At 56.6% G+C, this 27,345-nt stretch overlaps 10 protein-coding genes across 10 annotated transcripts; 3 read left to right on the forward strand and 7 right to left on the reverse strand.

The window, feature by feature from the left end:
- The first annotated feature begins 2,811 nt into the window (after window positions 1-2,811).
- On the forward strand, window positions 2,812-5,181 carry PUNSTDRAFT_140143 (uncharacterized protein). The gene is made up of 5 exons (XM_007378504.1): window positions 2,812-3,057; window positions 3,659-4,458; window positions 4,508-4,579; window positions 4,632-4,751; window positions 4,803-5,181. The coding sequence occupies exon 2, from the start codon at window positions 3,834-3,836 to the stop codon at window positions 4,278-4,280; it is 447 nt and encodes a 148-aa protein (XP_007378566.1). The 5' UTR covers window positions 2,812-3,057; window positions 3,659-3,833; the 3' UTR covers window positions 4,281-4,458; window positions 4,508-4,579; window positions 4,632-4,751; window positions 4,803-5,181.
- A 313-nt stretch (window positions 5,182-5,494) lies between these two features.
- Window positions 5,495-6,913, reverse strand: PUNSTDRAFT_58697 (glycoside hydrolase/deacetylase; the record flags this gene model as incomplete). The annotated part of the gene is made up of 5 exons (XM_007378505.1): window positions 5,495-5,964; window positions 6,028-6,116; window positions 6,166-6,269; window positions 6,336-6,781; window positions 6,838-6,913. Coding segments are annotated over 5 exons (1,185 nt in total), but the record flags the coding sequence as incomplete, so codon positions are not given.
- A 713-nt stretch (window positions 6,914-7,626) lies between these two features.
- On the reverse strand, window positions 7,627-8,917 carry PUNSTDRAFT_94862 (uncharacterized protein). Its single transcript, XM_007378506.1, has 5 exons — window positions 8,688-8,917; window positions 8,411-8,622; window positions 8,192-8,350; window positions 7,994-8,134; window positions 7,627-7,928 (listed from the first exon to the last, which is right to left on the reverse strand). The coding sequence occupies exons 1-5, from the start codon at window positions 8,815-8,817 to the stop codon at window positions 7,764-7,766; spliced, it is 807 nt and encodes a 268-aa protein (XP_007378568.1). The 5' UTR covers window positions 8,818-8,917; the 3' UTR covers window positions 7,627-7,763.
- A 169-nt stretch (window positions 8,918-9,086) lies between these two features.
- Window positions 9,087-10,145, forward strand: PUNSTDRAFT_117368 (uncharacterized protein). Its single transcript, XM_007378507.1, has 6 exons — window positions 9,087-9,218; window positions 9,281-9,304; window positions 9,376-9,399; window positions 9,468-9,693; window positions 9,758-9,818; window positions 9,871-10,145. Exons 1-6 carry the CDS (start codon window positions 9,122-9,124, stop codon window positions 10,012-10,014), a joined length of 576 nt encoding a protein of 191 aa, XP_007378569.1. The 5' UTR covers window positions 9,087-9,121; the 3' UTR covers window positions 10,015-10,145.
- Window positions 10,146-10,269: 124 nt separating this feature from the next.
- PUNSTDRAFT_48599 (uncharacterized protein) lies at window positions 10,270-11,876 on the reverse strand (the record flags this gene model as incomplete). Its single annotated transcript, XM_007378508.1, has 4 exons — window positions 10,866-11,876; window positions 10,752-10,811; window positions 10,376-10,700; window positions 10,270-10,318 (listed from the first exon to the last, which is right to left on the reverse strand). Coding segments are annotated over exons 1-3 (506 nt in total), but the record flags the coding sequence as incomplete, so codon positions are not given.
- Window positions 11,877-13,852: 1,976 nt separating this feature from the next.
- On the reverse strand, window positions 13,853-16,612 carry PUNSTDRAFT_94866 (kinase-like protein; the record flags this gene model as incomplete). Its single annotated transcript, XM_007378509.1, has 5 exons — window positions 13,853-15,240; window positions 15,315-15,460; window positions 15,749-16,010; window positions 16,063-16,419; window positions 16,548-16,612. The coding sequence occupies 5 exons, from the start codon at window positions 16,610-16,612 to the stop codon at window positions 14,103-14,105; spliced, it is 1,968 nt and encodes a 655-aa protein (XP_007378571.1). The 3' UTR covers window positions 13,853-14,102.
- Window positions 16,613-16,884: 272 nt separating this feature from the next.
- PUNSTDRAFT_79360 (kinase-like protein) lies at window positions 16,885-19,378 on the forward strand. The gene is made up of 5 exons (XM_007378510.1): window positions 16,885-16,952; window positions 17,027-17,165; window positions 17,228-17,282; window positions 17,342-17,739; window positions 17,800-19,378. Exons 1-5 carry the CDS (start codon window positions 16,938-16,940, stop codon window positions 19,062-19,064), a joined length of 1,872 nt encoding a protein of 623 aa, XP_007378572.1. The 5' UTR covers window positions 16,885-16,937; the 3' UTR covers window positions 19,065-19,378.
- A 1,913-nt stretch (window positions 19,379-21,291) lies between these two features.
- On the reverse strand, window positions 21,292-23,087 carry PUNSTDRAFT_48604 (uncharacterized protein). Its single transcript, XM_007378511.1, has 4 exons — window positions 22,855-23,087; window positions 22,546-22,804; window positions 22,426-22,491; window positions 21,292-22,368 (listed from the first exon to the last, which is right to left on the reverse strand). The coding sequence occupies exon 4, from the start codon at window positions 22,037-22,039 to the stop codon at window positions 21,794-21,796; it is 246 nt and encodes an 81-aa protein (XP_007378573.1). The 5' UTR covers window positions 22,040-22,368; window positions 22,426-22,491; window positions 22,546-22,804; window positions 22,855-23,087; the 3' UTR covers window positions 21,292-21,793.
- Window positions 23,088-23,283: 196 nt separating this feature from the next.
- On the reverse strand, window positions 23,284-23,813 carry PUNSTDRAFT_56741 (ubiquinol-cytochrome c r; the record flags this gene model as incomplete). The annotated part of the gene is made up of 2 exons (XM_007378512.1): window positions 23,284-23,375; window positions 23,426-23,813. The coding sequence occupies 2 exons, from the start codon at window positions 23,811-23,813 to the stop codon at window positions 23,284-23,286; spliced, it is 480 nt and encodes a 159-aa protein (XP_007378574.1).
- Window positions 23,814-24,409: 596 nt separating this feature from the next.
- On the reverse strand, window positions 24,410-27,270 carry PUNSTDRAFT_117371 (uncharacterized protein). Its single transcript, XM_007378513.1, has 16 exons — window positions 27,235-27,270; window positions 27,075-27,178; window positions 26,951-27,025; window positions 26,622-26,896; window positions 26,542-26,567; window positions 26,439-26,490; window positions 26,353-26,386; window positions 26,130-26,294; window positions 25,941-26,065; window positions 25,759-25,887; window positions 25,577-25,701; window positions 25,307-25,521; window positions 25,085-25,251; window positions 24,938-25,036; window positions 24,823-24,889; window positions 24,410-24,762 (listed from the first exon to the last, which is right to left on the reverse strand). The coding sequence occupies exons 1-16, from the start codon at window positions 27,261-27,263 to the stop codon at window positions 24,482-24,484; spliced, it is 1,968 nt and encodes a 655-aa protein (XP_007378575.1). The 5' UTR covers window positions 27,264-27,270; the 3' UTR covers window positions 24,410-24,481.
- Window positions 27,271-27,345: the final 75 nt, after the last annotated feature.

The following is a 27,345-nucleotide window of genomic DNA, read 5'->3' on the forward strand; positions in this document are numbered from 1 at the left end:
CAGGAACTCGCCCAGCCGATCGCGTTGGACTCTTCTGGCCTAGTCGGATCGTCTCTGGCCTGGTTGTGGACGCGTGTCGAGAACCGCAGTCAGCGTGCTGTGATGCCTGACCCTGGCTGACGTCCATTTGTCCCCAACGGACTCTCGGAAACGTCCGCGAACTGCCTCCGCGCGTTCGGTAGACGCTCCGCCCAGCCGATATGGGCGTCCGTTTGTCGGAAGTCGACAATCTCAGCGCATACATCAGCGTATCAGCATCCAGAGGTCAATTTTCGTGCATCTGGACCAGGACAAGATTGGAGGAATTCGCCCGAAGAGCGATTTGTGCGTGGGTAATCGCTCGGTTCAGGTGGCAGATCTGCAGCACGCCGCGTCTTCGACATCGGAGACCTCCGCCATGCACGCCGCATGCGGCCTCGGGCACGCATTCGTACGGAAAGGTATGAATAGATTTCCATCCACCCGGGCCCATAAAACTTCTCCTGAGCAAGGTTCGTGATCGGGCCCTTCTTTATCTCTTTGCTCACTGACCGGTCGTCTCAAGTTTCCCGCGTCGTGGACTGCGCTTGCAATGGATACGGGTTACCCTTTGCGCCTGCCTAATTATCGAGGCTCTTGGCAACGTCGCTACCATCCTTATCCGAGGTTTCGACTCTCTGCGCGCGAGAGGTGTTTCGGGTCGTTGGTGCGTGCCAGGTTTCCCAAATCTATTGCAAACTAAATTTGACTCAAGCACGTCTACATTAGCAGCCAGATGAATACTACGACGACTCTTGTGAACGCAGCCCTGCTATGTTAATGTCAGATGTGAGCGTAACATGATACGCCGAAAAGGATGCATGTTGATTGTCAAGAAATAGCTTCCGACCACAAATCTGGATGTATCCTTCGGCGACGTGATCCCCGCGGAGCAATCAAACGACGGGCATACTCATAACACGAAGCAATCGGTCGAGCGTAGAAGTCTGACCGCACTTTTAATCGTAAGTGACCAGTTTTTCGCGCTCGAACGTTAGCTCTGATAAAATTCGTTAATTGGCATAGAACCTTGCGCTTCAGCTTGCGTTCTGGCGGCGCCAGCAGACTGTTGCGGAGACTAGGGACATACCGGAGGACACGACGGAGAAGGCGATGTTGCCACACTAGCCTGAGATGTCTTCGCTTGCGCTGACGCTAGACATATTTCTTTGTATGCATGAGGGTAGACGACATGGTATGATCTAGCGGTTGCGTGCGCGTAAGGAGTGTATTGTCGATATGAAAAATGATGCTAGTGCTGCTTGATGGTCGTGTATATCCCTCAGCTCCGATGTAAACAGGACAATGGATCACCGTCAGGACCACGGCTCGAGTGAATCACTTTCAGCTCGCATCGAACCCTTATGAATATTCCTGTCACATCTGAGATCAAAGGCTATTCCTCATTTGGAAGTGTAGATCTTCCGTGATCCATTCGCACAGGAACGGCTAGCATACATAAATGTAACGACTTGCAGGGATAGGGCGACGGTCAAAGAGTAGTGAATCTGGCAGACACATGCGCCCGTATATTTTCGACCATACGAACCAACACGGGACTAAGGGGTACAATACCCCGTTCTTGCCCCGAGATTAACTGTGCTGAGAGCCAATGCGGCTCCATCGTACTCCCGATCGGAAGGGAATGTTAGGAGTAGATTCACCAAGTCGGTTCCAGTTGGTTTCCAAGCTCCATCGCGGCTGCAAGGCTCATATATGAACGTTCGTGACGTTGTCACCATTTCGTGAATAAACAGAAACCACGACAGGAAAAGTCTGCTCGCGATACTTCGTAGGTTGAGTGCTTTTCTAGGGTAAGAGGCCCGTCACTATGCGCCAGCAGTTCCGAGCGAGATGGCAGGATGTCGTATCACAAAAGCCATGGCCCTTAAGAAGAGATTCCGAGAGTGGTCCCGTGTACGGCTGGAAAGCTGGCGGGTAGGACTGGGCAGGAGCGGCTTGATAAGGGTGGGGGAGAGCGCCAGAGGCTTCAAGAGACAAACTATATGGGTCCTTTCTGGAAGAATGCACAGAAGTCCGAGTATCAGCAATTATCAGAGGGGGAGCGGATGCCCACCGGACAAAGAGGATGCACTGATGTGGCCTCACCAGAGTCAGACGCAACACCTCTACAACTTTCGCCCGCCGCAGCAGCCACGGGCTTGACTGATACCTGCTACATGCATAGCCATCCACCCATGGACCAGTGTGATTGACCGTTTCCAACTCGACGGCCGTACGAGCTCTTCTCGACAAAGGATAAGACGGTGAAAGGTTGACGTTCCGGTTGCGGCGGGGGGTCGTGGAGTGTTTCGGCCGGTGGCTCTCCAGGGCACAGGGGTAAAATCAAGTCATCCCAGTGGGTAAAATATTTATAGAGAGAGCAGCAAACCCGTCGATCATGGAGTAGGTTGGTGCGGTTGTAATAGGATCAATTTGCGCAAAGGCCGTTGAGATTTGTGGTTGGGCATGTGCTCACCCGAGGTGGGCACTGGCAGTCCCCGCGCGCGCGTAAGTACTGCCCGCCGCCTGAGACGGGCAGTGTGTTTCCTGCCTCAACCGTCGCCGCTCGTCTGCTTTCACCGTCAGCTCGACTTATGCTCAATAGACAACTGACCTGCCAACGCATTACATTTTTGGACGGTTGATTCGTGAATTACGGTCAAGCCGGCGGAAGACCTGCCAATTACACTATATGCACAAAAAGGGTATCAGCGGCGCCAACCATACCTGCGATTTATCGACGACGTTAGGCACATTTTTGCCTAGTTTCTGGCCCGCCTAGGACATCTCTTGGAAGATACATTGTCGGATAATGGCGGATCTTACTCTCAGAATCATGCAACGCCTCTGGCCAACACGGAACCGGACGAGTTTACCGCCATAGCTCGCAAACAGCATCGCATTTTGCCCCTGATCTTGTACTTGCTATTCGGGATCATTCTTGTATCGGCGGCGCCGTGCAAGCCCCAATCCACGAATCATCTTGCGGCGAACATGAACGGAGACAGTGGCGGGCAGTCACACATGTATCCTCAGGTGCGTAGCAGTCAAGCCTCTCAGCCCATTTCTCTTCTTTGCTTGAAGATGGAAGCTTTGGCGTTGACGCTATCTTGCGTTCTGTTCACACTTCTTGGGGACGACGGCAGTTGAAACTTCTTCCGTCTTGACGGCGCTTCAGGCGCGGGAATCATTGGCACCATCTTCTTGGGGCTGATGCAGCCTTGCATGGCGGCAATCCGACAGTCAAACGTGAGCTAATGCTCCAAGTTGGATTCGGGATGTGGGGGGGGTGGAAGGCGGGCGGCGTGACTCGTGCCCGACGCCCGACATCAATCGGCGGCGTGACGCAGCGTGATCATCACGAGTCGGGTCACATTCCCGCGCTTCCGCCCGGAATAAAGCTCGCGCGTCGAACCTGACTCGCCATGGGCAGCAATGGTGATAATGGAGTCGCTAGCGAGAGAGAAGAGGCGAGAGATGGAAAATTGCTGGTCCGGGGGGGTGTTGTCGCTTTGGGAGTCACCCCGAGCTGTCTGAAGCTGGCTGCTGTAGCCCGCCGGATCCTGGTCCGAGCCCATGGCCCTGCATTTGCGAGGAGACGGGTGAAAGCGTCGATTGCTGACTTGATTTGACACAGAAATTTGCGCTTGCAGCCGCGCTTGCGAGCGGTTCAACCTCGCCCACGCGCTTCGCCTACGTGGGCGCGGTTGATGACCGCCGGATTCTCGATTGCCCGTGAATTGCTTCCATTCACCCTGGTGTTGGCGAGGCGAGCCCAGCCAAAGCAACTGTAGCTGACGAGGCCATGATGAATGTCAGAGTCATGCACGAGCCGCCAGCGCCAGCACCATGAGATTCTTCACGTCCTCCGGCGGCGGTCGGGGACCGCCAAGATCTCGATCGTTGCAACCAAAATACTTCCGCATGCCCCTATCCGTGTGGCGCTCGATGCTTCCGGTCGTAGGGCGAATGCTGGCGGCCATCTCGTCAAAAACAGCGGCAGGCGGAGAAACGACAGTCGCCGATATCGTCGAGGGATTCTAGGGAGGGTCTGCCGTCACCTTGACGGGAGCACGAGAGCGAGGGATCTGCGCGTGGGGAGAATGCAGGCCAGCAAACGCAAATTACGAACTAATTTCGTTCAGAACCCCGCCTCCGCCCTCGAATCTCGACGTGCGTCGGCGTTCCTCGGCTACGCCAGGTATATAAGACCTTTGGGCAGCGCCGTCCTCTCCTCATCTCTCACTCTCCCTCCTTGACATTGCAACTCCCCCAGATCCGTCCCTCGTTCAGCTCGCAAAACAACTTCACTCGTTTGCTATGGCTTATGCCCCGTACCAGCTCAGGCTGCCCACCTACCGCGGCTCATGGCAGCGTCGCTACCACCCGTACCCGCGGTACCACCCTTCGGTTCGCGAGCAGGTGGACCCACTCATGGTACGTTGCAGTTCGCCTGATGATGGTCCCAAATTTCATCGCAGTCCAGCAAACGGTCGATTACCGGTATTCGCAACCGCCGCCACGCCCTCCTCCCCGACCATTATTCATCCTAGTTTTGGTGCGTATCATCTTAGGCGTCGTGCAACGGCGCTTATAACCTCGTCTATAAGGCCCCGATTGACGAGGTCGACGAAACCATCGACAACCTCGAAGAGGTAGTCCGCCCCGAAAACGCCGCGCGAAGGGACAGCACGCTCAAACGGCGCCCCAGTCTGACTGGGCTCGTAGTCGTGAGTCGTTTCGCCCAACGCTGATCCATCGTCTCTGAAGCCTCTTGCCAGGATCTGGCTATCCGTCTCGTGCTGTGGCGCCGTCGCCGTATCACCGTCGTCCAGAATGCTGGACCGGACGCCAAAATCGACTTGCTGGAGTGAAGAGCGCCTCCCATGTTCGTCCATTACTTATTGCGCGTCCGCTCCATACTGGCTGTGGTTCTGTAGAATAATTTTGGCATTATCCTTTCATCATAATTCTTGAGGTCGTCATTCTTTGATTCCGCTTCACACTGTGTCCTAATGCTCGCTTCGCTCTTGAAGAACCTCGCTCCTTTCATGTACATATAGAGTGCTTTGCTTTAGTCTCGCAGCAAAAAAGCGTTCCAGTTGCTTGGAACCAGGAATACATATGTTGGTTCCACCGCGAGCAGACGGCTGCAATGCGTGACCCAAGTGCAAAAGACGAAACCGATGTGATTATAGATAGCAAAATAGAGCGTCCGGGGCCCGATACGGTAGATGCTGACACGAAAAGACAGGAATTAATAAACGACGGAAGGCAGCTCGGCTGCACGAGCGGTATACTGGGTGAGACCGCACGACGTCATGAGGGGTCACAATGCGGATTGCAAGGGTGTGCGGAAGGGTATGTATGCATATGAGCTACTACGACTCAGGCGGGTGACAATATTGAGAGTCCAGTGCGAGGGAAAACCGTCAATAGTACGTATTTACTGATGGTTGACGTCTTTCTGCCTTTACAGGAGGACGACGACGAAGCCCGCGAGGACGCCGAACGCGGCAGTCGCGACGGCCATTTTCGAGCCGGGTGTGAGGGCGATCGCGGCGGACGAGCCGGAACCGCCGGTCGCAGACGCGGAGCTCGAGCTCGCGCCGTCCGTGTTCTCCGCCGAGCCGGGCGCGCCGGACGAGAGCGTGGCAGGGCCGCCGGACGCCGCGGGCGGGTTGGTCGAGTTGTCATTGAGCTCGATGTACGCGTCGCTCATGGGCTTGTTCAAGCAAGAGATGACAGGCTTGAGCGTCAAGTTGGGCTGGAAGGCGAGCGCGTCTGGCAAGATGTAGCCGGTAGCCATGTCGACCGTCTGCGCAAAGAGGTCGTGCTCGAGGACGATGAAGCCCGTGTCGATCTGCGAGGCATTGCCGAGGATGTTGTTCCAGTTCTGGATGACTTGTTGCGGAGTTGCGAGACCGCCGGGAATGCTAAAGTCTGCAAGACGTCACCGATGACGTGAGTAGGACAGGGATGCGATTGGCTTCGTAGATCACGTACCGTTAGTGTCGAAGGTTGCGGTAGCGCTGATACGCGTCCAGATGACTGGGGTCAAACCCATAGCCAGCGAGATGTTGCGGACACGGTCACTGAGTGATGATCAGTACCGTTGCAAGGCTCAGACGGCAAAACACCTACTCGATGTCTCCGTATGGCGGGCGCATGGTATTGGGGGTCACACCGATGATATCTTTTATGAGCTTTTTGGTCCATCCGAGTTCGGCGATAATTTCCTCGTTGGTCTGTGAAAATTTGTCGGGACCTCATTTCCATCACACCGCAGGCGTGTGCACAACGTGACGACGAACCTTAGTGGTCAGCTGCGGGTGCGACCAGGTGTGCACGCCGATTTGGTGGCCCGCCATGTATTCCTCCTGGAGCGACGCGGGGAGACCAAGCGCACGCGAACCAATCGAGAAGAAGGTTGCCTTGATGTCATGCGCGTCGAGGTATTGCAGAAGGTTAGTCGAGTAAACGGACGGGCCGTCATCGTAGGTGACGCCCCAGGTGAACTTGTCTGGGCAGGTCGTAACGTCCGTTGTGCGCGTGCAGGTGCTGCACGTCCACCAGCACCGCTCTTCGGCTTCGGCGACGGCCTCCGGGTTCGCGGGGCACCCGCCGGCGACAGTGACGTTGAAATCGGGAATGGGGATGCCAGAGTTCGCGACCTCTTGGATCCACTGCTGGACCTCGGGAGAATCGGTAGGAGGAGTGACGTCCATGGGAGGATAGTTGGCCCCGATGACGGTCGCCACTGCCAAGACAACCAGTCAGCTAGGTCGCTCGGCTAGATAAGATCTTCGCTCTTACAGTTCGGGAGACCCGGGGCAGACATGTAGGTTGGAGTAGCGCCTGCGGTCCATGTTGTCGACAAAGGAATGGTCGACGGCGTGATGGTCCTGCAATTTCACGTCGCGTTCAGTTCGGTTTCCTGGGTGCAAGGTCTGTTGGCACCATACTCACCCTGACGAGATGTCGGACAAAGGCACGGCCGTCGGGTTCGTCGCGAGAAGCGAGACGGATGGGGTCGGCACGACGGTCGACGGTCCGGTCGATAAGCCCGAGTTGGATGGAACGGCAGTCGCCGCTACGGACGAAACACCGGACGACGGAGCCTGTCGTGCATGCAAGTGGCGCGCGCCGTGGGCGGCGACGAGGGGCGCAGCGAGGGCGACTGCGCCGAGGAGGGCGTACGACGGACGGTGAGGCATGGGTGCGGACGTCGGCGAACGGAGAGAGCGTGGAGGAGGTTCGTCGTGCAGGCCGCAGATGGGAGACCTCGTCTCTAATAGGCGATGCGGGGACGGCACGAGTCTTGCCGGCACTATTCTCGGTGTCGTCGTTCGAACTTCGCACCCCCATGCGGCTTCGGTCATCATTTTCAAGCCGCCGACGGCGCTGGGGTCCATATTATTATTCTCTACTGGGGTCTCACTATCATATTTTCTGTGTTCAGTTGCTCTCATTAGAGTGTATCTGCAGGTGGTAAAAGTTCTCCGCAGTGGTCAAAGATGTCCGCGGGGAGCCCCGCCAAAAAATGCAGTGTATGGTGAAAGTTCCACCCCACTTCGCCGTGCTGCAGATACACTCCATTTAGGGGCTTTTGATCGGCTTTTTGATGGCGCATTAGTTTATGACAACGGGCACAGTACATCGTAGAAGCAATTGCGAGCAGGCTTCCTCAGGTTACAGGGAGAGATACTCAGGCTGGGTATACAACAAGCAGTGGGCAGAATCTATGCCGTTTTGGTCTTTTTCGGCCGGGGCTTTTCCAGGTCAATTTCCTCGGCATCGTCGTCGGAGTCGTCCTCGTCGTCATCCGAGTCGTCCTGGTCATTCATATTCCCGAGGAAGTAGTCGATGGCCTCTGGGAAAACCTCATTCGCGATCTGCACGCCAATCTATGGAAAGCAGGACAGGTCAGCCTGAGAGGACGAATTCAAGTGGGGGCGGTGCTCAAGCTTACGTCGAAGGGATCCTCGGCGATCTCAAAGAAGTTGAAGAATGTGCCAGGCTCAGCGGGCAGGTCGTCCTCGACGTCGTCCGTAACGCGAGGGTAGCGCTTCGTCAGGTTCTTTGAGTCGTCCTTCCAGTTGATTTTGTATGCCTGCGGACGACATGCGGTGTTAGCGGCTCCCGCTCCTTTGTTCCGATTTCAGAAAACCCTTGCCTTGGGCTCGACGTCGCGCTCCCATGAGAAGTCAAGCATGGAGGCAGTGATGCCCTCCTCGTCGGGCTTTTCGTTCGCAGCCGCGGGAGGGGGAACGTACTTGAACTCCTTGGTCAGGACCTTGTCGCTGAAGAACGGGTTCTCCTTGAAGTGCTGCAGAAATAACGACGCGTTTAGGATATTGATCACCAAGAAACTGTCCGAAAAACGCACGAATTCAAGGGTGAATGCCCGCGTCTCAACGGGGTCGCGGATCATCCACACGTCCTCAAGGTAGCTCAACGCAGCTTGGTCGGTGTTGTGTTGCGCGTGGATGGCGATCATGGGGTGATTCATGAGCGCGACCGGCCAGAACTTGGGGATCGCTTTCACGACCGCCCGGCGCTTTTCGTAGGTGGTCAGGAGTTTGGCCTGCGCTTGACGCTCTGCACAACAGTCAAACCCGTATGTAAGCCGGCGAGTTACAACTGAAAAAAAATGTAAAACGTACCAAGAATGAGCTCGGCGCGCGCAATGTCCTTTTGGACCTCTTGCAGCTTGGCAGCGTCCTCGTCGCTCAACTCCACATCTGCGAGCGGGTTCTTCTCCACCTCCGCGCCGGCTTCGCGTTTGACACCCATTTTTTCTTGTTAGTTTTGTGTTGGACTAGGAGGTGTTGGGAGGAGGATGGGAGCGAGCTGTGTTGTTTCAAGCCGCAGAACAAATAGCCCTGGAAAGTCGGCAGCTTTGAACTTTCACAGTACACCGGCATCCGAAATTTGGTGCACCGCTACGCCCTCGCACGTGAGTGGCGTCACCGCAAAGGATTCCCCTGAGTCCGGACTCCCGTGCGTACGGTTGTCGCTTCTATTACTCACTTTGCTACTTATCTTCCGGGGCTTGTTCTGTCCTGCTTACGACTTCAACCACGACTACGACGACGCCATGGCCAAAGCACTGTACCTCACATTCGCCACCCTGACAGACATCCTTAACCCCAGGTCGTTGTACTTGGTATTGTACGGATGGCTGCTCGGCATGTGTACGTCAACCTGGCACGCGGTCATCCCGCATATGTACTAAGCTAACAAACATATTGCACAGCGCTTTGGGTGACCTTCTTTGGAGGTTCGTCTGATGTTCTAACATTCGGAGTGTGTGTTGCCGTCAGGATTCTAACCCGGCCGCACCATGATCAGGTTTCATAGCCCTCAAAGCTTTGCGTGAGTCGAACTGAACACCCGCTTGGGCATCTTCGCTGACTCGCAATGCATCTGCTACGCGCATCCAGCCCGCCACCAATTCGGCGCACTCCAGCACCGGACGTTCCCGGTTTACTTCTCGGTCTCGATAGCGCTCTCCACCATCCTTCTGCTTATGTGGACCACGACCCATCCGGACGTACTCTCGTACATTGCCAAGCCCACTCACGTTGACGTTGCCCAGGCATATGCGCTCGCCTTCGTCTTAGTCAACCAAACTATCAACCAGTTGGTCGTTGGACCTCTCACGAGCCGGTAAGGGTGTTGAAGGCGTGCGCCTGCGTAGAGCTATCCAATCTGACTAGCACGGCGTCCGCAGAACCATGTTCCAGCGCCACAAGCTCGAGAAGGACGAAGGCAAGAACTACAATGACCCTGCCGTACGTGTACTCAAACCTCTCTTCGCCCGAGCCCTTCTCGACGCTTCCGCAGGCCTCGGACGCCATGAAGGCGCTGAACCGCAAGTTCGGCATGCTGCACGGCGTTAGCTCGCTCTGCAACCTCGGCGCCAATCTCGCGCTTATCTTCCACGGTCTATGGCTCGGTCATGTCAACACGGCTCTCAAGGGGTATTGAAAAGGGTATTTGCATATCGTGCTTGTCTGAATGTGTGAAATGAACCAACCAGTCATTGAATGCGCATCTATTCTGTACATTAAAACTGATGTATATATGCTGTGTGTCAACCGAAGGAGCTGGTACGTCACTGACTATGTGTACAATCGAAAGCAAGGGCAACTTAACTAGCATCAAGAACTTTAGTATACAAAGGCCAAGGGAGTGTGTGCTGGGAGGCTTGAGACTTCTGGAAAGAGTCACGACGCACGGGAAGGAGTGCACCTGAGGCAAACTATGCGCTTCGAGAATGATTGGTGGGGTTCTGCGTGCCAATGTTCGGTCACCGAGTCTCACTGGCGTAGAAGGGAGAGCAGCGTACAATCAATGAGTTCGGGCTCGGCAATCCTCGGTCCGCAAATCTGGACGACTTCGTGCCTATCGCCGTGTGCCAGGTAGAACGACGCGCCTCCGAGGAAGAAAAGATGTCCGAACGCGGCCCCGTACCCCCACGAGCTGAGGATATCGTAAATACGCGTCGCGAGCGACTTCTTCGTGTCGTCTTGCTCGGAGACCTTTCTGGAAGGTCCGGGCTGCATAGAGGTCGTTTCCTGTGTGTCTGTCGCATTTTCTGCGACAGGGGCGTCTTCGGGAAGCGTAGGCGAATCCGGGCGATTGGTCGCTTCCGGGAGCTCCTGAGTGAGGGGCTAGAAGGGAGATGAGCGAAAGAGGTGAGACATGACCGAATGTCCACTTGCCACAGTAACAAGGAACGTGGGCACCGGCGGCAGCGGCTCGTAGCGGTAATCGACCGTATTCTGGCACACCACACGTCAGTCGGGGAGCGCCGATCATCGAGAGAGATACGTTACCATGACTGGCGGGGAATAGATTCTCTCCCTCGTAGAGACTTGGTAACGGGGATACGGGTGGTACCGACGTTGCCATGACCCACGATAGGCAGGAAGACGTAGCTGCGACTGTTCCTGGGCCATTGAGAACGCAGGAGTTTTGCTGTCGACGTTGGAGAATGGGCAAATGAAGAAAGCTGAGGGGAAGGGACGATAAGGCCCGTCATCCCCAAGGTTCCCCTTATATTGCGAGTTAACCGAGACCTCGCACACATGTTGCCGCGCCGAGGTGAGAGGCGGCGTTCTGAGCGAAAAAGGTTAGAAAATTTGCGATTAGGGCCCGTCTTCTGCCCACGCGTCCGGATCCATGTCACCGCACCGCTGCTCGTTTACGGCAGCCCCCTGGACCCCGCCTCTGGAACTTCCGAACTTCAGGTCGGGCTGGCGCCGCAAAGGTCTCGAACTGTCGACGGATTTACTTGCGCGACGGTTGTCTGGGGTTGCCCCTCAGTAGAGGAAGCGGAAGCAAATACGCAGATACGATCGGGCCGTTGATGACGATGGTGCCGACCATCGTACACGTTCCTCGACGCGACCGCGCTGAGGAGCGGGACTGTATCACTCTGCACAACAGATTGTGTCAGCTAGGAGCTCATGCAACGTTCTCTGGATGCTCAGGATTCTGGGAGGAGTCGCGGGGACGTGGCCAAAGTTCCCCAGGACTCAGACTATCTCTTGCATGCATCCCGAACCCGCACGCGGTAGCACCTCCCTCCGCCGCCGTCCTCAGCAAGAGGCTCTTCTCGTCAGCCACCGTCTACGACGACGCACGTAGCAGCATCGCCCGAGGGACAACGGCAGCCCGTCGCGAACGACGCACACCACGGTGGAGCATGGGACGTGTGACTGTGCGCGTGAGCGTTACATCACGTGTCACGCTCGCCCATTGATGGCGGTCTGGGGCGGCGAGTCATCCTTCTTCATGAACTCTACGTTCCGCATGCCAACGCCGCCAAACACAGACCCTGTTTATCCTGCTCAACGAAACGAGTGTGCGACTGCTTCAAGACGGAAGAAGAGAAAAACAAGGCATCCACCCATGAAAACGAAATGAAGGCTACACTTCAGATGTATCCGGGAGTGTGAAAACGCCATCAAATAAAATCAAGACACCAAGACCAAAAAGCAAGAACAAGAGAATGATCAAAGACAGCGGGATGGCACACACCTAAGCGTCCTTGTAAGATCGCCAGTCGACGTCGGCTTGCTGCCCTTCCGAAGCGGGCGATGTTCTTGAAATGCCTACCCGGCGCGGGGTGCCAGCTGCTTCCATCCAAGGCCAAGCAACGAAGAAATCATCGAGTTGTAAGCGATTGCTCCCCGCAAAATATCCGGTGCCTTGGTTGTCCATGGCTGTCGTCAACGGTGGACAAGCCGGCATGCGAAGTACACAAGATAACCGTCATAGAGTGCATCAAGCTATCCAGATCTCGCGGTGAATGTCCTCGTCTGGACCTCGGAAAGTCGTCTACGTGACGCGGGCGGGTGTTGCCAGTTGTCCGTAATGCAGGCCTATTTTCGCGCAGGTCGGGGGTGGCATCACGATTTGTCGAAGACTTGACGGTTCAAAAATTGCAGGTACACATCGACGAGCTCTCCGTCGATGGTAGAATGCGCCCGACAATATTGCAGGTGAGTGTCGCTCGTTGAGGTTGAGGTGAAGGTCGACTACACGCGACGGCGGAGTTCAACTTTCTAGCCACAGTCAGACGGGAACCGCCTGGAACCGCTCGCTATCGATGACCTCTCAGTGAGCTCTACGCCCTGCATCTGCTGCTCAAACCTCAGCCCCACTCGCTGTCGTATTGGGAAGGCCGACGCCACTTCTCGTGCCAATTTTACCGGATTTCTAAGAAGAGCAATGCCGCCCGCAAGCGGTCGGCCTACCTACGGACGGTGACTACGACTCTCGTGCTTCAAAATCACCGTCTTTATTTCCTCCTACGTGGACCAAGAAGAAACAGGATCGGGGGCCTAGTCAGCGGCCGAAAGTCGGTACTGGACAGATGTGTTGAGTGGGACATGGGGAAGGCAGGGGCGCATGTAGCACCGAGGAACTGCACGTCGAGTGCACCCTCCCGGAGGCAGATGGATACTACTCATATTCCGGACAGTCCCTATATTTTTTGACCGCAATCAGATAAGTTGCCTGTTGCTCGCATTCGCACATTTTCTCTTCCTTCAAAATGTTCCCTGTTCGGATCCGTTTTCCAGGCAAGACGTCTTTGTCCGCTGTCCTTGTACCTGCATAATCATTTATTGAGATGTTAACCGCCCTATGCAATAGACACCATCGACTCCTGCTACCGTTATCTACGATCCGTACCAGTAATGATGAGAAACGAAGTCACTGAGGATATCCCTTTGGTATCGCATTTCCGAGTATGGCAGTCGAATCAAACATCCGTTCCCAACGTCCCTACGTCCCTTGGCTATGTGCAAGTACGCCCATCCATAATACGATGCGACTACACTGTCGCTTCTGTGGCGGCGGCCATCCCTCATTTTCTCTCGGTGAGTCATTCTGATTCGGTACCGGGTCCCAGCGCGGGCCGCAAGTTCCCGAAAAAGGTGTTCGTCGGTGTACTGGACCTGCACTTTCTTGCCACCACTCCGAGGGACACGAGACCGTTTGGTCCAGCTACACGGCCGTCGACGTATTTGTTGGTCCGCCCTCCTGAAACAATATGCCCTAGTGCGCTTCGCCTATCGACGCAGCGCGAAAAATCAAAACCTTCGCGGAATATTTCGAGTGTCATAAAGTATGACAACAATATCTGACCATGTACTTGCGATGCGACCCTTGTACGACGCGATGATGCAGGGCGAGCTTATAAGGACAGGAACGAAATATAGTCTGACGGTCGCCCCCCATGTCCGCGATGACCATTGAGCAATGGCATGCATGATCAACGCAGTTGGTGCAAGTGTACACGCAACGCAGTGTCCGGAGGACCAATAAATGCATATGATCATAATGATACAAAGGTGATGCGCTGAGCGCAACGGATGAAGCGATCGTACGCAAAGCGACGTCACTGGTATCGAACACCGTCGGGGCGATTGCCATCTGCTTATCCAAAAGACACACCGGGCCATATCTACAGAGGCGCGCGGGGCCGGACACACTGGGCCTGAGACGAAGGCGCACTGGGCCGGAAGGAAAAGCCGCTGAGCTTGGCCCGCTGGGGAACACTGTCACGATTTGGTCGCCTTCGCTACGGCGTTGGCCGCCGCCCCCCGCGCGCTTGCCGTCTTCCTGAGCAGACTGGACATAACGCCGGGCTTGGCACCGGCAGCACCGGCACCAAAACTGAATTTGCGCCATTTGCTCCCCGATGCGGAGGAGGATGAGCCTTTGCGCGCGTGTACGGCCGGGGGCGCTCTGGAACTGGAAAGCGAGATGGAGGAACCCGAGGACGTCGAGTGCGTCGATGGCGACGTAGAAAGCTGCGGGAGGGAGGAGGGCACGCCGAGCGTGTCGGACTCCGGAGTCAAGCCTGGCACGTCGGATGACGGCGGGGAGGGTAGATGGACCAGCGAGGCCGCAGTGGGCAGCGGTATAGGGACAGGAGCGACGGACGCCGTGTGCGTGAGCGACACCTCGTGGACGTCAACATCTACTCCATCCTCCTGGACGCCCCGGACAAGCTCGGCTATCCGACGGTCCGCGGGTGACGTAGGTCCAGGAGCAGGGCCCGCACTCGATGGAGACGACGACAGTGGGTCGACATCCAGCTCCTTGATCGGCTCGGCGAGGATGCCACTGCCAGCGAGGGGCTGGTCGTCGTCGGTATCGTGCCACGACACCGCGCGCGAGTGGGACCTGCTAGTAGCGCCGCTCCGCAACCCCACTCCGCTACTTATACTGGGGATGCTGACACGCGAGTCACTCCGCGGCATCCTCCCGCGCTCTTTCTCCGCGCTGCGCTCCCGCTCGTGGGTTACGGAAAGCGCCTCTTGGCTCTGGATCGAGAACCGATGGCGGTGAGCGGACGACACCGTCGGCGGCTGGCTGTGTCCATGTCCATGTCCGTACACGGATGTGGTCGGCGAGAGCGAAAAGTCCCATGAATCGATTGAGGTGCGCGTGTGCACCGAGGGCAGCTTGCGGCGCTCCTGGCGCTGCGCGAGCGGGGGGAGGCCCTTGAGGACGGTGTGGACGAGGTGCGACTTGCGCTTGGCGGACTTGAAGAGCGGAAGCTGCAGGAGCGCGGCGGCGGTGGGACGCGCGGCGGGGTCCTTGTTCAGGCAACTTTCGACCATCTCCTGAAACGCGCGCGAGTACTTGTGCGGGCCGGCCTCGCGCTTGAACGTGGGAGGCGCATCTTGCACTCTGCGGCAAGGGGAGGAAGAGAGATGGAGGCCGCTGAGCGTGGAGTGGTGAAAGATGGGTTCTGTCTCACTTACATTTGCAGAAGCACCCGATGCGAGGATTCCCTCGAGCGTGGCGCCCGACCCTGGGCGAGTTCGATCGCGGTGATGCCGAAGGACCAGATGTCAGCGCTGGCGTCGTACTGTTTACCACGGATGACTTCGGGCGCCATCCATGCCGGCTGGTCATCGTTTCGCGTCAGCGTTCCGTGCAATTTTCGGTAGCATTGGTCAGATAAGAGACAGGGGGCTCAGCACAGAACGCCGGGCAAGCGCCCCGACGGAAGCGGAATGAAAAATTCAAGACGCAAATGCATATGCGCGGGCAATTTCAAGAAGAAGAAGGACGGAAGGGCACCATTCGGGCGGTAGAAGACACTCAGGAATGAATATGACGCGAAGTCAAATGGACGCATCGGTCGCCCGCGAAGCCGGTGCCTCAGGACAGCCCGCAGTGAAATGAAACTCACCGTGCCGACGAAGGACTTGCGCTTGCCTATCCGCGGGCGCTCCCTGACGGGCGCATGCGCGTGGGCGTGGGCGGCGGAATCAAAGCTTACAAGTCGCCGGGGATTGGCGCTCGTCTCGCCTTTCCAGGACGTGCCTGAGGATTCGTGCTCTGTTAGGTCGGCGGCGACGCCAAGATCGCCCAGGAGGACGGTGCCGTCGTCGTCGATGAGAAGGTTCGCGGCTTTGACGTCCCGATGAATGAAGCCGTTCACGTGGAGATAGCTGTACGGCATGCGAGTTAAGTAACACGAGATGCTTCGAGATGGATGCCCACTTGAGACCCTCGAGTGCCTGCTTGAGGATGCAGACAACGACATCCTCCTCCATGCCGCCGGGCCAGGCGTACCTCATGACATCCGCCGCGCTGCCGGCATTCATGAGTCGCAGGGCGATGTAGAGCTTGTGGCCGTTCATCCAGCTTCCACGGACACGCAGCACGTTCGGGTGTTTGGAGAGCGACATCAGCCGGGTCTCCCTCCGCAGGAGGCCGAGGGCGTGGGGCGGGAGGGCATCGAGGTCGAGGACCTTGACAGCGCACTGGATCTCGAGCGGGTGGTAGGTGGCGGCGTAGACGATGGAGGAGGCGCCAAAGCCGATGGGAGGGCCGATGGTGTAGTCGGCCGCACTATCGCTGGGGGTGGTGCGCCAATGAGATCATCGGGATTCGCGAGGGATGTTCGTCGGGAAAGAAGGCCCCGATGGAGAGCGAGGCGTCAGTTGATGCGGCAAAACCTTCGCTGTGAGAACGCGAGCCCAGACCTGTAGAGTTGCCACTCGTCCTCCACGGCGCCGATGAACGTCTTGTGCTTGAGGTGGGAGCCCATCGCGACGGACGGCGGCGGGGCCGTGGTGATATTGCTATATATCCGACGGCGGTGCTCTGCGGAGGATGCTCGCAGAGGCCGTCGGATGCGTAGTCATCGAGCGCCGAGTCGCGCATTGCTCCTTGCGGTTCATTATCTGGCGATTGCCGAACTGGGACTGCGTGCGCGATCTCCGTCACGTGGCTGCACCCAGGGCGAGTTCGGGTGGGCCGCGCCACAGGCGAAGGGCTTATCAGGCTGACAGCCCGCGCTGACTCGCGCACCGTCCGACGCTCGTTTGCCCGCCCTTCACACTCCTCGGTCCCGCGAGACATTCCCCAGGTGAATGGCATCAAAACAGGTGCGCCCCCGTGTCCGAGCCAGCCACGTCCGACGCCGCCCTGTGCTCATCGCCGCACGCGATACCGTCATCAGATTGCCACCACTCAGCAGCAGTGCTCCAAGTACAAGTACGTCGTCACCCCCACCGGGCCCAAGATCCTCCCCGTCCCCGAACCTTCGTCGAAGGACGAAGAGTCCCCCGCAGAATACAACTCGGGAGGTTACTTACCCAGTCCGTCTCTTATCTCGTGTGCCGCGGAAAAAACGGTTATCGATCCTCCTTTCCTGTTTCAGTCAAGGTAAAGGATACTTTTAAGGACGGACGCTACCATGTCCTGCGCAAACTAGGGTGAATACAAACCCCTCTCCCCTCTATCTCGTCTTCTTGCCCATTCTGACGGCCTGCAGTTGGGGCCACTTTTCCACCGTGTGGCTCGTCAAGGACACGCGCGAAAACCGCCACTCAGCCCTCAAGGTCGTCAAGTCCGCCGGCCGCTACGCCGAAACCGCCCGAGATGAGATCAAGCTCCTCCGCCGCGTCGCCGCCGGACCAACGTCCCATCCAGGCCGCGAGCACGTCGTCGCCTTCTTCGACGCTTTCCAGCATGTTGGTCCGACCGACACGCATGTATGCATCGTTTGTGAACCGCTAGGCGAGAACCTGTTGAGCTTGTTGGAACGCAATAAGAAGAAGGGCGTTCCGATCAATCTCGTGAAGGTCATAGCCAAGCAAGTGCTGCTCGGCTTGCAATATCTTCACGATGAATGCGACCTAGTACATACGGATATCAAGCCGGAGAATATCAGTGAGTCACAGATTTTTATGTTTCATCCGCACAGACCGTTCTTAAGCCCTGCCGCGATAGTGATTTCCATTCCGGATGTTGAATCGCACATCCAAGCGGAGCTTTCCATGTCGCCGTCCCCGACTTCGCGGCGCGTCGGTGTGCCCTTGCCGACCAAGACCCGATCTGGTGTGCGGATTGCCCGTCCCGCCAACCAGGCACGCGACGGCCATTTAGCCCGGCAGGTCGAGATATTCGACTCGCAGCCGCTTTCTTCGCCCTCCACCTCCGCCGGCTCCTCGCCGCACGTTCGCAGAGGCCTGCAGATGTCCAGCCTGAGTCAGAGTCATACCGCGGGCACCAGCACCGCGAAGGCCAACTCGCACTCGGCCCCCAGCTCGGTGAGCACGACGCCGGCGTCGATCGAAAGCGTTCTGGTATCAGCCTCGGTGGCCGCTTCGAGCACGCCACCGACGTCGCTGGGGAGCGAGATGTCCAAGCTAGCGTTGTCCTCTACCAGCCCAGAGTCCGTTCGCCCGACATCCGGCTCTGAGGCGTCTGTTTCTCCCGTTGAATCTGCGACCGCCATACAGCCACACTGCAGCGAAGCGCTCGCGAAACCTTCGGGGCCTTCGCTGCTATCTCAAACCGCCCCTTCACGCGAGCACCAGTTAGAAAGCGATACCCTAGCCGCTCCCACGCCCTCTGTCGCCACATCCACCACCATCACCCCAGTTGGCACCACCGCACCCACTCCCGTGCCAGCGTGCGAACCGACCCCCGAAGAGACCCTCCCGCTACCTCCAATTCCGCCAATATCCGTCAAGATCGCCGACCTCGGCAACGCCACGCCTACCAAGAAACACTACACGGAGGACATTCAGACCCGCCAATACCGCTCGCCCGAAGCGATCGTCGGTCGTTCCGACTGGGGCCCGAACGCGGACATCTGGTCGCTCGCCTGCGTCATCTTCGAGCTCCTCACCGCCGAGTTCCTGTTCGACCCCCAGGGCCAGGGCGAGCTATTCACCAAGGACGACGACCACATGGCGCAGATCATCGAGCTCCTTGGCGACTTTGAGCTCGAAGCCAAGATGCACGGGCGATACAGCCGCGAGATCTTCGACAGCACTGGCTCGCTGCGCTACATTAAGACACTCAAGGTGTGGCCGCTCGACCGCGTGATGGTCGAGAAATACCTCTTCAAGGAGGAGGACGCGCAGGCGTTCTGCGCCTTTATGCTCCCCATGCTGCAGCCCAACCACAAGAAGCGGGCGCAGGCTAGGGACATGATCGACCACCCGTGGTTGGACGTGAGCAACGTCACATTCGATGAGCCGTGGTGAACACACAATCATGCTACGCTGAATGCCGAACAAACAAACAAAGAAATCAGCTCAACGCGCAACCTACCTCCATATAATTTATTGGGTCCTCTGCGCGCCGCTTTCCTGGTCTCAAGCCACCCAACGACGAACGACACATTCCGGCCCACGACACGTACCCTAACCTGTACAGGTAATCCGTATCTTATTCGCTCCGCCATTAGAGCAGCTCCCGGGTGGTGCCGCGGCGGAATAGAGACGCCGTGCACCCCGCCTCCAATTGTTTCCATAACGCCGCTTTATTATTTGCCCCCCATTCCCCATTTCCCCTCCCCCCTTTCCCCTCGAACCGACCAGGTGTTCCGATGTCGTCGCTCGCGCGCTGTTTTATCGTTATTCCCGCGCTTTTTTCTTCTTCTTCCTCCTGGGTTCCCCTGCAGGTGCTTACGAGCTGTGTGGTTCGCGATAGACTTTCTCCGTGCCTCCGCCCCTTTAGAACTGTTTTGCCCTTTCCTTTTCTCTATATACCTGGGCCTTGCGTACCCTGCGCGCGCGCCTGTGCTTCTCCTTTGTTGTTTATTCCTTTCAGTCGTCTCACGCTTCTCAAACAGTCTGCGCATTGTTGTATCATGCCAATTCCTATATCGTGCAATATAGTTTTGATTATGCTCTACACCTGAGAAATGGGTGGTAACCTGATGTTAATTGGTCACATAATCTTGCAAACGATGCTGATTTCAACTCGGATCCACGGCGGTAATGCAGAGTATTTATCGCTGCGAGCTAGACGGTGATGACATCCGGGGCGTCAACATGAGATGGGGAATGACAGACAATGTGGTACCCCGGGACGAAAGCCGGTCCAAACAAGTGTTGATAGAGGTACTCTGGCCTCGGTTTGGCCAACGACCAGACAATGAAACGGACGACTCAGCTGATATCATGAGGTTGGGGAGACCGAAACTGTGGTGATGACTGTCTGTGTGGTGCTCACGGTGTGAATACACTATTCAGCGAAGTTGGCGGGTTTCTGTACTTGCGCGAGAGTTTCTGGTTGGTGCGGGACCGGGGAGATGGGAGATTCTGAAAGGGCAGTATTGAGCGAAGGCACGTCTGGAAAGAGAAGAGGCAGAATCGCATATCTGTTGGGAGGGACGGAATCGCATATATGGACAAAACTCGACGATTCGTACCAGGCTTAGTTGACCTTGCCCTCGCATTTGTGTCAGAAATGTTCAAGCCACACAGAGCGGCTGCGTCGCTCTTCTACTCCGCACGGCCCGTCCGCTCCTGTTCGCTGACGGTTGGATCTGCTATTTTCGGCAGGTTTGACGGGTGACGGGCGTTCGAAGTGATGTTGACTTTATTTTGGCCTGCGTATCGAAGATGGCACGGTGAATGGGCAGTGTAAGAGGCAGGGAGCTCGCGGGGAGGAACAGCGCCTGACGGGAGGAAGAAACGCCTCCTGCGGAATTTCTCCAAGGTGGCGGCGACAAATATTCTGGCAGCGAGAACGAAGCGGCGAATCAGCGTAGAATTGTACCAGGAATTGCAGGGGGAGACAAAGACCGCAAGGCCGCAGAGAGCGAGGGGGTTTGGCCCCTATCAACGGGCTAAAACGTTCAACTCCGCCCTCGCGTGGGGGGTCGATCTTGACCTCGACCGCGACGAGCGCACCCGCATCCTTTTGTGCTGGCTGCTTTGGCTGACCGGAGGATAGTCTGTTGCCATGCGCTTGCAATTTTTGAGCGGCTAGACCTTCGGTAAACGGGCTCGCCACCGACACGCATCGACCGAGCGCGGACCATGGGTCGACGACGCTCACCACGACCCGGCCGTTGACTGACCAATAGATGCCTTCGTTCTTGCATTGGGATTTTTGCTCTTGCCTTTGACGCACTCGAAGCCCGACGTCTTCTACCAGCGCTGATACCAGCTACCGCCAATGGGACGGTAACGGACACCAGACCAACTGGACGACCTGGTGCATCGGACGAAATACTCACAAACCACCGCCGAAATATTGCGACCGGATATCGTCAAGATCCATTGGACAACAGCGGCCAAGAGCGGTCTCAGCTTATCGCCCGTTTCGAGGGGCAGGACGGTGCACTGGCGTAGAGGCAGACAGGGTCGGTCTCACAAGTCTCTTGAGGTATGTGCCAATATTCTCTTGCATCTTTCTTTTCAGTCGGCGTTGTTCTTGCTCTTGCGTCGAGGTACTTGACAGCCTCGCGCCATTGCACGTCACACTCTTCAGGATGTGTCCTTCTGTCCAGTTTCTTCATGGCGTTTCTTGTGCTTAGGATTGAGGTCGCTACCTCGTCTTGCGGTTTTTCGGGCAACTCAGCACGAGTAGGGGTGGGGGCCATGGCTGGATTACAGGGCGTCGTCGTGGTTGGAAAGCAATGTGACGCGGTCCCGACGCCCGCCATCAATCGGCGGTGCGTGACGTGACAGGGCGCACGTCGAGTCACGGAATTCCCAGGCTCGGACCCGAGCGCGCGTCGGTGTCCCGTATGGCGTGCAGAGGTCCAGATGGCGATGAGGGCTGGCTGCAGGCTAGGGAGGACCCAAGTGGTCTGTGATGATGGCTGGAGGGGTTCGGTTCGACCGCCTCTGTGGAGTCGGCTTTTCGTCAGAAAGCCCTGTAGTCAGTGGTTGAGCCCAAGCTGAACCGGGCTCTAGCCTCCAGGAGTTGCTGCAGGCGGCACGCGTATGCATGACGCTGACATATCCACAGGTTCCAGTCAGTCGAGCTCGTCGCCATAGAGTACCGACTCGCCCATGAGTCCGCCCAGTCTTCGCGGTTGTCGCCAAGGGCTTCTGTCGATTTGCTTCCGCGCCGCGCCAGTGACCGGGCCCCATGTGGCGTGTGTTGACCTCGCGAGGGCGTTGAGAGCCAGACACAGAGCCAAGTCGATGACAGTCTTGGGAGCCCTCAGTCGTTGTTGCCAGAGGGAGGTGTCGTAAACGACGGCGCGCGGTCCGAGCATGGCAGATCTGCGTGGGTGGAAGCCGGGCTCGGGCGCAAATTCCGCACCGTTATGGTTTAGACCGCGCCGCCGATGCTCCCCGGCAGTGGGTTCGCGAGCCTCGGCTGGCCATCTCGTAAAACGGCTGCCAACTTGCCAAAATGCCGCCCTCTCTTTTTTTCTCCCTCCCTCCCCCCCTCTCTCTCCGGCCTTCGCCTCCTTCATCGTTCAGCATGGTTTTGGAAGTTCCCGAAATGCGGCTCCCCAGCTATAGGAGCGCATGGCAGCGTCGCTATCACCCTTACCCCCGTCTCAGGCCTTCTCTTAGGGAACAAATGGGGCCGACTGAGGTTTGCGTGCCTCTCGTTTGTTTATATGCGCTCTGTGAACTCGTCTTTTCGCACCAGCGGCCAACGCTCGATTATTTTCCGCAAGAGGCGCCGCCCCCTCCGCCCGCTTTCTTAGTGACCTTGGTAGAGGAACATTGTGCACTGGTTCTATCATTCACTTATTCGGATGATTTGCAGCCCGTCATTGATGAGGTCGACGAAGAAGAGGAAGATTCCGAGGGTACTCCGCCATCCGACACCGATGATATGTCGAAGCTCGGGGACACGAAGGCTCTTGCGCGGCGTATTCACGCCATACTCAGCTCGTGGGGGTACGGCGACGCATTTGGTTGTCTCTTCGACTTCGGGAGCGCCACGTTCTACTTAGCCCAGGGATGCAGACACGAAGTCGTGCGTATCTGTGGGCCCAGGGTGTCCGTACCGGAGCCTAGCCCTTGTGAGTGTACGAGCAGCCGCGTTCTGCCTTCCCATACTAAGTCGCCGAAGACAACCATAGTAGATTTTCATTCGCTCCTTGCCCTTATGAAGAGGCGTAACGGGGACTACGCTCGACGTCATTGACGTGCCACTGCAACAGCTTTCCCTTGCGTTCGTAATAGTAATCACTCTGCTCTTTTTGCTTATCGTCGTACCGCCCAGAAAATCGTAATGTATCACAATGTCTTGCACCTACACGCTCCTTAATCGTGTATATTATGTCGATAGTTGATAAATCTGCTTGTTTCGTGCCCATTGACCTTAGCTCAAGTCGCGGCGGTCTGATGACCCAACTCGCAATGCTTCCGTTCGTGATTGGCCAGTAGCACTTCTTCCGTGTCGGGCACCGATGCAAGCTCTCGTCAGTCCAGTCGAACAAGCTGTTCTAGTATTACCGGGACATAGTGCAGTAAATACTTCCGTGTATGCTCATGTTGTCTATCCGATGACGAGTTTGCCCTCCGCATCGTTGAACGAGTACTCGGGGACTTCGAGGTTGAGAGGAGCAGGCCCCTTACGAGCACGGCCAGCTGGAGCGGAGTAAGTGACCGGAAGCCGAGGGAAAGACGTGGAAACGTACAGATGTCGTAGTGAGAACCGTGGCAAGGGCAGAACCATCCTCCGTAATCGCCAGCCTCGCCGATAGGTACACAACCCAGATGGGTGCACACACCCAGCATCACCAGCCATTCCGGCTTCTTAACCCGGGCTTCATCCGGCTGCGGGTCCCGAAGGCTCTTCCAGTCAACGGAGCGCGCCTCCTCAATCTCATCCTGCGTCCGGTGGCGGATGAAGACGGGCTTGCCGCGCCATTTGATGATGACATTCTTGCCCTCGGGGATGGAGTTGATGTCGAGCTCGACCTTGGCCATGGCCAACACGTCCGCAGAGGCTGCCATGGTGCCCAAGAACTCGGTCACGGTCGACTTCGCGACTGAGGCGGAAAGAACGCCGAAGCCGCCGACCATCAGGTACTGGACGGCGCGGTTCCTGTTCGGGGAAGCGGCTTCATAATCACGGAAGTCGGGAACTTTAGGGTCAACGTTGGCAGCAGCGGTGGTGGAAAAAAGGCGGGCGCGCTGAACAGTGGGTGCGGCTGGATGATCACAGAAATTGTGGTTGAGCGGATGAGCCTTAAAGGGGGGGTCACATTGGGCAAAGCGTACCATTAACAAAAGTCTTGGAAACCAATCCCAGCCCGGACTTCCTGGCAACACCGCCGGCGAACTTTGCAGGTGTATCTGAGCGAGGGCCCGCGGGTCCGTGCCCGTGCCCGTGCCCATGGCCAGCGGGGGCGCGAGCGTTGAGGTCAACGTAGAGCGCGCTGGGAGCACCGTTCGCGAGGGTGCGGACGGTGGGAGGTAATGTCACCGCCTTTTTGACGACGTGGAGAGCTGCCGCCATTGCGAAGAGAGGAGAGCTGCGACGACCAGCGGGTGGAGAAATGAGTGAGGTCAAGTTCGTGCAACGGCGGTGGCGATGGCGGGCCTTCCCGATTCGCTCCGGCCGCGAATCAGCGAACGTCCTTTACAAGCGCATGCAACGAGCAGCACAGGCGCGTTATGGCAACATATCGTCACCCATTACACCTCCGATCCATGTATACATGTAGTAGCATATGTAGTGTAGATTAACATCAATCCACTCTCTTCTTGCCCTTTTCCGCGTCGTAAGGACGGTGCCCCGCGAATTTCCGCCCTTGGAGCATCCAGCTCGCCTTCTTCTCGTCGAATATGGGCACACTCAGGTCGTTGCCCTTGTATCTGGAGCGGTATCCGGGACCAACGTATAAAAGAACATCGGTGGGAGGCAATAAACGCGGCCACGCGACGTATTCGGTGCCGTGGGCCAAAATAAACACCAGGGATGCGGTCAACAAGGTGAACCAGATGAGGAAATAGTACAATAGGGAGTACGCTGAGGGAGAGCAACAGTTCAGCTTCGTGTATCGTAACAGAATACCGTGGAGCAACGTACTGGATGTGCGGGGTAGTGTCAGTCCTGCCAGAATCATGAATAGCGAGTACCAGGCCACGTATGGCATCTGGGTTGTGTTGAGTTAGTAGCAACGAAGTGATCACGTAGCACATACAGCGCGGATATGCAACGGACGACTATCATGCACCAAAGCCCGTGCAGCCCAGGGTGCTTTACCGGGTGTCCACCCTCCGGTGACCAAATCGAAAGCATCCTATGGAAACTGTCAAAACTTAACTCCTGCACGAGACGATGCTCTTGCCTGTCTTGGACCGTCAAAGTAGTTGTTCTTGAAGTACCTTCCTGCGGACTTCAGGAAGTCCTCGAATGCTCCCTTCTTCGTGCGTTTGCCCGTCCGCGTGAAATCAGTTTTCAACGCCTCCGTGCCAGAGTAAGCGCGAGATATGGCGTCCGCATGGTTCGACCACACTGCAGGGATGTATTCAGTGTGTATGTTTCTTCCACGCCAAGGAAAAGGACTAACGGAAACGGAAGTCAAAGCTTAGGTCCTCATGGTTGTCGACGTTGTCATGTTCCGCCATCACACCCACAGCCTTCAGCTGCCGATTCAAGGTCCACTTAGCAAAGGCGGCCTGAGCGACGTTCGTTCGATCCAGGTTATCCATGCAGTTAGTCCTTACGACACCCGTTTGAAGGAGGACCGGCTTGTCTGGGTCATTGGAATCGAGGTGGAAGTACCTACAAATTGCAAATGAGCGCACTTGCATTTACCCCTCATACTGTGCCTACAAACCCGTGCTTAATTAAGTCAGGTTCCATTTGCTCGATAAGGATACTGATACGGTCCCATCGCATGCGGCTGCACTCGCTATGGAAGTCAAAGTATTGATACTTGACATCAGGCATTTTCTCTTCGACCTACGAAGGCACAATTGATTGGCGATGCCAAACGCGCACTGACAGCGCTCCACTTACCTGTGTCATGTACTTCTCGTACGCCTCTTTGATTGGTTTCTCATGTCCCTTGTGGTTGATGAGGTTGATCAACGCAGTCTTCCCGTACCGGGAGACCTGATCCCGCAGATGAGCCTGCAGCGCCTCCATCTGTGCCATGCATCAAAGTAGTTCTGCGCTCTCAGATAGCAAATTTAACCGACCGTATCCGGAAGCTCCATGATTTGGAGATCGGGCATATACCTCAAATTGTTGATCTCTGCCCAGAAGATCGGTATGCTTCCTCGTATTTGCACGAAGCTCATCCTAGTCACATTGTCGTCTTTGCCTACGCCGCCGAAAGGACCCCCGTGAGCATCGTGACGATGACGACGGCAAGAACTGTATTCTACCTTCGACGGTGAGAATTTGCTCGGTCTCGTTGAAATTGGCGGCGTGACCTTCGTGGTCGATTCCGCGCCGGAAGTAGCGCGTACCAGCACGGTACCGAGACCTACGGGAGATCAGGCACAGATTGACCTTATGTCCGTTCAGAGTGGCGGGGCGTATGTCGAAAGCTGTGCCATGGCCAGATGTCAATGCAAAGACACGGACTAGGATACGTCGCAGACTGACTGCCGAAGACCAAGGGCAGAATGTAGGGGCTGAGCTACAGTGTTTCTCTCAGAAAAGGTTGGGAGACCGCAAGCTGAAGAACTTACATCATGATTAGGTTTTGTGACAGTTATGTCTATGAACTTGGACTGCAAGAATCTGCAGATTATTTAACAACTGTCGCAGGATGGGTTAGAGAATAATATATACCTATTCCAGAAGAACCGATCGTCCGCCTAACAGCCATTGAGTGGATACCACCGGAGCCGGCCAATAATGAAACCACGTACCACCTCCCAGAGCGCCTTGCCCTCATCCTTCTTGTTGTTCTCCCATTGCGCTTGCAGCCGCCTTGTCAGATCCCATGTATAGCTGAACAAGAAAGTCCCCGTCTTGAGGTGTGACTGGAGCAACGCCAAGAGGTGCCCTTCAATAGCATTAAGAGGATGAATCACAGAGGCGTTTGCGTCAAGCGGTAGGATATCAAAGCCGGTAGCGCTGTAGATGTCCTCGCCCCCAAGTCGACCCCGGTACTCGCGTTGTGTGATGACTATGAGGTATTCCGCTACACATGGGCGATACATGAGTTCGAGCTACCCAACGGCCCAGGGTCACTCACATAGCGAGAGTGATATTAAACCGGCTATCCCGAAGACGGTTTTGGGCGCGCGGTGACTAGGTACATTCTTCGGGGCTACAGCGTTGTCAACTATGCACAAGGGAGGTTATAGCAGCTGACTCACAAGTGAGGGTAATCTGCCCTGTAAGCCTCTGTATCGTGAGCGGTTGCGCGGCAGCGGCTCCGTCAACCGGGGTGAAGACGTAGGCTTCATTGCCATCCACGTAACTGCAGCAATATTCGGCATCTATCAAGCAAGCAATACATAGAGGGAACATACGCACAGGTTCAGTCGTTGGTGTAGAGACTTCATGGCGGGGACGAGAGAGGACGCGGTCAAGTTACATCATGACCAGCGCGGGCGAGCTGAGGCGCGCGTGTTCGCCGCCGCTCCT

The sequence above is a fragment of the Punctularia strigosozonata genome (genome assembly GCF_000264995.1).
Source record: "Punctularia strigosozonata HHB-11173 SS5 unplaced genomic scaffold PUNSTscaffold_1, whole genome shotgun sequence".
Lineage (NCBI taxonomy): Eukaryota > Fungi > Basidiomycota > Agaricomycetes > Corticiales > Punctulariaceae > Punctularia > Punctularia strigosozonata.

Bases quoted from the DNA above. Each gene is read 5' to 3' on its own strand.
- PUNSTDRAFT_140143 (XM_007378504.1), top strand. From the start codon at position 3,834: ATGTCAGAGTCATGCACGAGCCGCCAGCGCCAGCACCATGAGATTCTT.
- PUNSTDRAFT_94862 (XM_007378506.1), bottom strand. From the start codon at position 8,817: ATGGGTGTCAAACGCGAAGCCGGCGCGGAGGTGGAGAAGAACCCGCTC. The intron at 8,623-8,687 runs GTACGTTTTACA...ACTGTTGTGCAG, and splicing joins GCGCGCCGAGCTCATTCTTG to AGCGTCAAGCGCAGGCCAAA. The intron at 7,929-7,993 runs GTAAGCTTGAGC...TGCTTTCCATAG, and splicing joins TCGCCGAGGATCCCTTCGAC to ATTGGCGTGCAGATCGCGAA.
- PUNSTDRAFT_117368 (XM_007378507.1), top strand. From the start codon at position 9,122: ATGGCCAAAGCACTGTACCTCACATTCGCCACCCTGACAGACATCCTT. The intron at 9,305-9,375 runs GTTCGTCTGATG...CACCATGATCAG, and splicing joins TTGGGTGACCTTCTTTGGAG to GTTTCATAGCCCTCAAAGCT. The intron at 9,819-9,870 runs GTACGTGTACTC...ACGCTTCCGCAG, and splicing joins AGAACTACAATGACCCTGCC to GCCTCGGACGCCATGAAGGC.
- PUNSTDRAFT_79360 (XM_007378510.1), top strand. The intron at 17,166-17,227 runs GTCCGTCTCTTA...TTCCTGTTTCAG, and splicing joins CTCGGGAGGTTACTTACCCA to TCAAGGTAAAGGATACTTTT. The intron at 17,740-17,799 runs GTGAGTCACAGA...CTGCCGCGATAG, and splicing joins TATCAAGCCGGAGAATATCA to TGATTTCCATTCCGGATGTT.
- PUNSTDRAFT_48604 (XM_007378511.1), bottom strand. From the start codon at position 22,039: ATGCTCGGACCGCGCGCCGTCGTTTACGACACCTCCCTCTGGCAACAA.
- PUNSTDRAFT_117371 (XM_007378513.1), bottom strand. From the start codon at position 27,263: ATGAAGTCTCTACACCAACGACTGAACCT. The intron at 27,026-27,074 runs GTGAGTCAGCTG...ACAACGCTGTAG, and splicing joins AGGGCAGATTACCCTCACTT to CCCCGAAGAATGTACCTAGT. The intron at 26,897-26,950 runs GTGAGTGACCCT...GCCCATGTGTAG, and splicing joins TTTAATATCACTCTCGCTAT to CGGAATACCTCATAGTCATC.